We start from the raw sequence: 8,137 nt of genomic DNA, 5'->3' as shown, positions 1-8,137 counted from the left end.
TACTTATCTACTTACACTGGTGTGCTTTCGAACTGCTGGGTTGGCAGGAGCAGGGACCGAGCAACAGGAGCTCACCCCATCGCGGGGATTCGAACCGCCAACCTTCTGATCGGCAAGCCCTAGGCTCTGTGGTTTAGACCACAGCGCCCCTCCTCTAGCCTGCTCCTTTTCCTGGGTTTCTGCCCTCGCAACTCGTCCTCCTCCTGACCGTCTCCCTGTTTTCCCTGGGACCTCTCCCTCTTCAAACCTTCCCGTTCAAGCCTTCTTCCACCTCTTTGCTGGGATATTCTGCCAGCCCCACCCCTCTAGAGGAAACCGGGGGAAACTCAGCCAATGGCAATTGACAACTGCCGCAGCGTCAGGGCAAGCTCGGCCAATGGCAAATCCGTAACCTTTAGGGTCAGAGCAAGGCTCGGCCGAAGGCAGATCAGCGGCTCCCTTCCATCTCCACACCCTGCGACCGAGGCAATCGATGGAGGCCAACTCCTCCATTGCCATCACAAAACCCTTTCAGCGCTTTACTATCCAGATGCCCTTGGACATTAAGAGAGAGACGCAGAGTGCTTCAGTGGCTGATCTCCCTCCGACTCTCCTTCCTGGTCCACAGGGGATCTTGGCCAAATTACTCACTGCAACCTGGAAGAGTTTCTGATTTTGAAACATTTTTATTCGTAAGAGTCTCGACATTCTGTTGCTCCTCAGGGGAGGAGAGAAATCATAGAACTTTAGTTGGTGTTTTACTCGAGAGAAACGTGTCCGTCAGAGATGCCTTTGAACATTTAGGACATGAGTACACCCCCCCAAAAAATCTCCAACTAATCTGATGAAGATCTTGTTCAAACCCGATCTGATGAAGGTCCCTGGATCTCCTGAGCTGTGCAGGCAAGCTGGGTGCCCCCCAGTCTCCATCACTTGTTTTGAGAGCCCCTGCTGCTCCCTTCTCCTCCTGGGGTGGGGCGGACTTCAGTGATATTGCTGAGGAGCGTCTTCCGGCTGAGCCAGCCAGACCCTGTAGCTTTCGGGCTTGGGTTCTGCAAACCGCACCACAGAAAGAGGGACCCGGACGGTGTCAAGGTCGTTCACCTGCAAAAGGAGGGCAGATGTCGGACAGGGGGCCCAGATGTGTCCCCCAGAGCCAAGACAATGACGACGGTCAATCGAAAGAGGAGATGGGGAAGACGTTTAAACTCCCCTGCTGAAACTAGGACTGCCTTTCCCCATCCCTGGCAAGCTGGTCCCTTTCAGGCACGACGGCTCGACCATGGGACTCTAACATCCAGGCTGGATTATCGCCCCCACAGGAGGCAGTGATGGCCTGATCCAGCAGACACTTCTTAAGCTTTCATTATTACTGCCATGTGCTCTATGTGGGGCTGCCCTTGGAGATAATTCAGAAACTTCAACAGGTCCCAAACACAGTGCCCACATTACTAGCTGGGGTTCCATTTAGATGAAATGAAATGAAATAGTTACAGATAGGTAGCCGTGTTGGTCTGCCATAGTCAAGACAAAATAAAAAAATTTCCTTCCAGTAGCACCTTAAAGACCAACTAAGTTAGTTCTAGGTATGAGCTTTCGTGTGCATGCAAGAAGTGTGCATGCACACGAAAGCTCATACCTAGAACTAACTTAGTTGGTCTTTAAGGTGCTACTGGAAGGAATTTTTTTTATTTTGTCTTGAAATGAAATACTTTATTGTCACTTGTACAACTTGTATACAGTGAGATTACACGAGCACCCTCCACTCAGCTCTCTTAGTCTTAATTTAATCTTAATTAATCACTTAGTCTCATATGACGCCACCGTTTTAAAACAGCTGCCTGGGCTGCCAGTTTGTTTCCAGGCCCAAATCAAGGTGCTCACTTTATAGTTTGAAAGCCCTAAATGACTTGGGCCCCAAATATTTGAAATATCATCTCCCTGTACTTCACAGACACTCTCGGGTGCTAGGATCAGTCGAGGAGTCCCTCTTGGCAGTTCCAACACCCTCAGAAAATTTGGGGAATGTCCCTTGGCCTGGGGAGGGGGGTCTTCTCTGTGGCAACCCCCTAACCTGCGAAATTTCCTCTCCTGGCACCATATAGAGCTTCTGTTGTATGCAGAAGACACGCCTCTTTCCTCTCATACCTGAGATATATATTTTTAAGACCCGCCCTAATCTTGCTCCTATAACTTGTTTTGAACTGGCTTTCATATTGTACTTCTTAAATTGCTGGGACGTTGTGGTGGAAGAGTGGGCAAAAAAATAGGAATAAACAAAAAAACGTATTTTACACAATACATGCATCATCTACCCTGGGATTTTGGAGCAAAAGCGGGCACAATTTTCCTGTTACAAATATCCCATACATTGACCTGCGCCAACGTACAGGAGGTGAACTTACTGTAACTTCGCACCAATATTCCCCCAATTCCGTGATGGGCTCGTCCGGAAGCTTCAAGGTATGCAGCAGAACCACGACCCCGAGCTGGAAGGACCAGGGCACAGCGTTATCAGAGCAACCCACTTCAAGCGGGGCAGGGGCACGTTGTCTGAGACCTCCACATCCCCTAGGAAAACACCTCCTCTCCCCTCAACCCTACCTGCAAGGATATATGCCGCCGAGAGCCCACCCTTATCAGGTAGAGATCAACTCAACGAAAAGCTCTTAAAACCCTCCGTTGCCATACCTCACCACCCCGTTAACTCATTAGGGCTCTCACCCAAACATCCTTGCCTTTCTTTTTTTGCAAATGGAAAAGCGCTGTCACAAATCTAATGGGCAAAACAACAACAAACCTCTGGTTACGCGAAACATTCAATAAGCACACAAGACATAACTGGCTGTACGTTTGAAAAAAATGATATGTACTATTCATTGTATTAAATTGTAGATTACAACAGAAGAAGCTCAAAGTTCAACGGAAAAAGTAGAAGACCCAGTGGATCAGTTCATTCTCTAATCGGTTAAAGTGTCTATTCCACCTGTCTGTTCATAGAGTCCAACAATCCACACGAAAGGTTGTTGCAGTTCCACAGAATCCTTTCACAGAGTCTAAGATGAGGATTTCCGGAATATTAGCCTTGTTTCACCGTCCTAGGCTTCATCAGTAGTACAAACTCTAGGTAATGCAAATAAATACAGTATCGTAATCTCACACCTTTTTACAGCAAAAATAATGTAACGACCATACATACCATATATGATATCACAGGACAGTGGATCTTATAGCAGCAACTTTTACAGAGTGGATTTATGTGGACAAGCACAATATTGATTTGAGTGACAGGTGTTGGCAATCAACAGATATAAACTTTCTTTCTTAAAGTGACCCATATGGCACAGCAGAAGTAAAACAAACTTAATCTATGCTCAGATGTTATAAACAGTAATGCAACTCATACAAGAATGTAATCAAATATCAGAGGATATTATTTTTTCAAACGTACAGCCGGTTACGTCTTGTGTGCTTATTGAGCAAATCTAATGGGCAGCATGGCCATTTTGGCTGACGATTCCCATCAGCCCCTGCCAGGACGGCCATTTTTGTACCATGGCTCCCATCAGCCAGCCCAGGACTGTGTCGGCTGGGACTGAGAGGACCCGGCCAGATCCCCTCCGTTCCCCACGCCAGGAAGGCAGGACGCCAACGGCCGCGCAGGCGGGTCTCACGTTTCTCAGGAAGTGCCGTGCCACGATCTCGTGGGTCAGTTCAAACTGCTCGCAGTCGTTCACTCCGACTTCCAGGGTGCACTTGCGCAGGAACCGGACGGTCTGAAAACCGGGAGAGGAACAACAGAAAGCCTTAAGAAAAGAAGCCCTCCAAAAAACTACACCCGGAAGATCGTCTTTCGCCCATGGCAGAACACCTGCTTTGAATGCAGAAGGTCCCAAGTTCAATCCTAGCATCTGGGGCTGGGGGAGACACCCCCCCCCCAAATAAAACCCCTGGAGAACTTCTGCCCATCAGTGTAAATGCGGAGCTGGATAGACCAGTGGTCCGGCTCGTGTAAGGCAACTTCCTCTGTTCCTATTTATCAGCCCTTCGTTCAGAACAATGAGGACTAGACGCTTGCTTTTCTTTCAGGGGAAATGCTTAGCTCAGCGGACAGAGAAGGCGCCAGGTTCAATGGAGAATGGGAATGGAGTTGAGAGATGACCCAACCTGGGGAGAAAACAGCCAAGGCCTGATGAAGAGAGCACAGCAGAGGTTATATTTTCTGAGAATCCTCCAGAAAAACAATCTCTCAAAGGACTTGTTGATGGCATTTTACCATTGTACCGTTGAGAGTGTATTAACTTATGGTCTGTGTGTGTGGTTTGGGAGCTGCACGGTCAGGGGAAAAACAATGCTGTCCAGGGTTGTAAAGACTGTGGAGACAATAATTGGGTGCACTCTTCCCACCTTGGATCAAATCTACGCTTCCAGGTGTCATAAGAAAGCTGCAGAGATAGCGCAGGATAGTGCGCACCCTGGAAATGATCTCTTTCAGCTTCTGCCTTCTGGAAGAAGGTAAAGGTAAAAGGCAAAGGTACCCCTGCCCGTACGGGCCAGTCTTGACAGACTCTGGGGTTGTGCGCCCATCTCACTTAAGAGGCCAGGGGCCAGCGCTGTCCGGAGACACTTCCGGGTCACGTGGCCAGCATGACATCGCTGCTCTGGCGAGCCAGAGCCGCACACGGAAACGCCGTTTACCTTCCCGCTGGTAAGCGGTCCCTATTTATCTACTTGCACCCGGAGGTGCTTTCGAACTGCTAGGTTGGCAGGCGCTGGGACCGAGCAGCGGGAGCGCACCCCGCCGCAGGGATTCGAACCGCCGACCTTTCGATCGGCAAGTCCTAGGCGCTGAAGCTTTAACCCACAGCGCCACCTGCGTCCCTTACTCTGGAAGAAGGTACAGGGTTATAAAGACTAGGACCAGCCGCCTGAGAAACAGTTTCTACCCAAATGCAATTCTGGTTTTAAACGCAGTATAAGGAGTCTCTGGTGGATGATAGTCTGACTTCCTTAGGGCTCGGGACCTCTAAACTATGGTTATTCGTGGACCTTAAGGTCCTCTGCGGGGCAGACCAGGAGAGGCGGTCCCGTAAATACGAGGGCCCTAAGCCACAGAAGGCTTTAAAGGTCAAGACCAGCACCTTGAACCTGACCCTATACTCCACCGGGAGCCAGTGCAACTGTTGTATTCAATGTACAAGATGTATTCAATGTATAAAGGAAGGTTAAGGATCCGGCCTGCTAGCTATCTCCAGCTCCCTACCCCTCACCCCCGCCCGGGAATCCATGATTTAGGAACTCTCACAAGATTTGCAACGTTCACGAAAGCGGCAAGCACTTAGCCACATGTGTTGCCATTGATCTGGTACTGCCAGGTTCTCCCTCTTGTGCCAGGCAGGGAACTTGAAGAGTTTTAGTAAACTTCACTTCCCAGCATTAGATTTTTGTGCTCAATTCCTGCTTTCAGGTTTCCCAATGGACACTGTCCTGCCAAAAAACTGCATTTACACACATGCCGCAGATCAACATCAGTTTACCTTTTCGCCAGTGTGGGTCTGCAGCCTCGGCAGTTTCCCTTCCTGACGTAACTAAGGGGCGAAAAAACAGAAGAGAAGTCAAGGACGAGTGAGACAGCTTCCATATTGTCCCACTCAGCCCAGGTAGACTGAGGCTACAGGCATACACATATCAATATTGAGGAGGGGCGTAAAAAAAATAATCATGCGCTTTCAGGAGAAAGCGGATAATCTTTTCTCCCTCGCATATAATACAAGAGCGCGGAGCCATGCAATGAAGCCAGATAACGGAAGATTCAGGGCAGAACAAAGCGCCTTTTCATACAACAAATAATTAAATGATTCTGCCACAGAGAGTATGTTGATATCCACCAATTTTGTTATCTTTGCAGGCATGCATCATCCTCAAATCCACCTTTTTGTACACAATTCTGGCCAATATGCATTTTTGTTTTTGTAAGCTGTAGAGACATAGAGGTTCCTCTCACTCTCTTATCATAACTAGAAGTTGGGGACATCCAATAATAATAATAATAATAATAATAATAATAATAATAATAATAATAATTTATACCCTGCCCATCTGGCTGGGTCTCCCCAGCCACTCTGGGTGGCTTCCAACCAAATAACAAAAACAGTACAGCGTCAGACATTAAAAGCTTCCCTAAAGAGGGCTGCCTTCAGATGTCTTCTAAAAGTCTGGTAGTTGTTCTTCTCTTTGACCTCTGGTGGGAGGGTATGTCACAGGGTGGGTGCCACTACCGAGAAGGCCCTCTGCCTGGTTCCCTGTAACCTCGCTTCTCACAGCCTGGGAACCGCCAGAAGGTCCTCGGAGCTGGACCTCAGTGTCCAGGCTGAACGATGGGTGTGGAGACGCTCCTTCAGGTATACAGGACCAAGGCCGTTTAGGGCTTTCACGGTCAGCACCAACACTTTGAATTGTGCTCGGAAACATACTGAGCTTCAGAGATTCAGTCCAGGCAAAGGCAAAGATCTCTTCACACAGTGTGGTTAAATTGTGACAATCAATCCCACGAGAGGCATTGAAGGCCCCCAACTTGGAAGGCTTCAGGAGAGAACTGGACAACTCCATGGAGGTGAAGCCTATCAATGGCTCTGCTCTGCTGTCACTGTCAGAAACTGCAGAAGGTGCTGCTGTTGTGATTGTGGGGCATCTGGTTGGCTGCTGTGAAAACAGGAGGCTGGACTAGATGGGCCCCCTTTGGCCTGATCCAGCAACCAGGCTCTTCTGAGGTTCTTATGGAACCTCCAAGACCAGGGGCAGTCTATCTAGTTTTCTAGATTATATGGGCATTTGGCTGCTGTGAGAGCAGGATGCTGGACTATGATGAGCCCCCCCCCCCCGGCCTGATCCAGCACCCAAGGTCCTCCAGTGTTCTTACAGCACTCACCCGGTTTTCCTCCTCAAATATCTTCTTGTTTTCCGGAGAGGCGTAAACGGCTTTGTTCTGGTTGAGGAGACGGCTGCGGCCGAAAGATTTGGGCACCAGGACCGTGTCACCTCGGCTCCCCACATCTGCGAACGAGAAACGTGGAATGTTTTCACCTGCAAAGTGGGGTAGGAACTAAAGCGCTCTCCCAAAACACAGGGTGAGAGAGAGAGAGAGAGAGAATGCTTCCTTTACAAAACACACCCGGTGTGCAATTCCTTCCTGGAAATCCCAGCTCAATTTTAAAATACAGTGGTACCTCGGGTTAAGTACTTAATTCGTTCCGGAGGTCCGTACTTAACCTGAAACTGTTCTGAACCTGAAGCATCACTTTAGCTAATGGGGCCTCCCGCTGCCGCCGGAGCACGATTTCTGTTCTTATCCTGAAACAAAGTTCTTAACCTGAAGCACTATTTCTGGGTTAGCGAAGTCTGTAACCTGAAGCGTATGTAACCTGAAGCATATGTAACCTGAGGTACCGCTGTAAAAATTAAGGCATTAAGGCAGGAGAGAAGTTTCCAGCCTGAATCACAGGGGTCAGCAAACTTTTTCAGCAGGGGGCCGGTCCACTGTCCCTCAGACCTTGTGGGGGGCCGGACTATATTTTGAAAAAAAATAACGAACGAATTCCCATGCCCCACAAATAACCCAGAGATGCATTTTAAATAAAAGCTCACATTCTACTCATGTAAAAACATGTTGATTCCCAGACTGTCCGCGGGCCGGATTTAGAAGGCGATTGGGCTGGATCCGGCCCCTGGGCCTTAGTTGGCCTACCCATGCTGTATCACAACAGTTACTAACCTGATGCTCTCCAGGTGGGTATTGGTCTACTGCCTACTAAAGATACTTGCATATATATTTAACTGCACTATCCTAGTATCTATGTTTGGATGAAGATGCGATTTAGAAAACATGAACAAATAAAATATATTGGAGCTATTTTTCTTTTAATATAAAGCACAAAGTCCACAGAAAGCCCTGGACCCCTAATGAAAGAAAATCAACTTAGAAACGTATTTATTTACATTGGATGCTTTGTAAGGAATGAGAGGGCAAGTCCTTTCCTTTTTGGAGGGAAGCTACAATCTAGAAATCAGCACAAGGAAGTCAGCAGGAAGAAGAGGGAGGCAGGAGGAGAAGACGCTGTTATTTTATGTATACAGTCAAAACTGCAACATAGCCCAGTGG

General features: G+C 48.3%; 1 protein-coding gene across 2 annotated transcripts in view; it reads right to left on the bottom strand.

Moving 5' to 3' along the window:
- Window positions 1–645: 645 nt before the first annotated feature.
- MRPL9 (mitochondrial ribosomal protein L9) overlaps window positions 646–8,137 on the bottom strand; it is a 97,652-nt gene continuing 90,160 nt past the window's right edge. For both annotated transcript variants that reach the window (XM_079958466.1, XM_079958465.1), the window contains 5 exons: window positions 6,908–7,032; window positions 5,517–5,567; window positions 3,654–3,755; window positions 2,385–2,468; window positions 646–1,083 (listed from right to left, as the gene is read on the bottom strand). In XM_079958466.1, the coding sequence (XP_079814592.1) occupies window positions 964–1,083; window positions 2,385–2,468; window positions 3,654–3,755; window positions 5,517–5,567; window positions 6,908–7,032 (482 nt within the window). In that variant the 3' untranslated portion in view covers window positions 646–963. The remainder of the gene's footprint in view (window positions 1,084–2,384; window positions 2,469–3,653; window positions 3,756–5,516; window positions 5,568–6,907; window positions 7,033–8,137) is intronic.

Source organism: Podarcis cretensis, assembly GCF_951804945.1.
Source record: "Podarcis cretensis genome assembly, chromosome: 16".
In the NCBI taxonomy this organism is placed as follows: Eukaryota; Metazoa; Chordata; class Lepidosauria; order Squamata; family Lacertidae; genus Podarcis; species Podarcis cretensis.
Note: the sequence above shows the minus strand (reverse complement) of the source record. Positions and strands in the feature narration are given on the sequence as shown.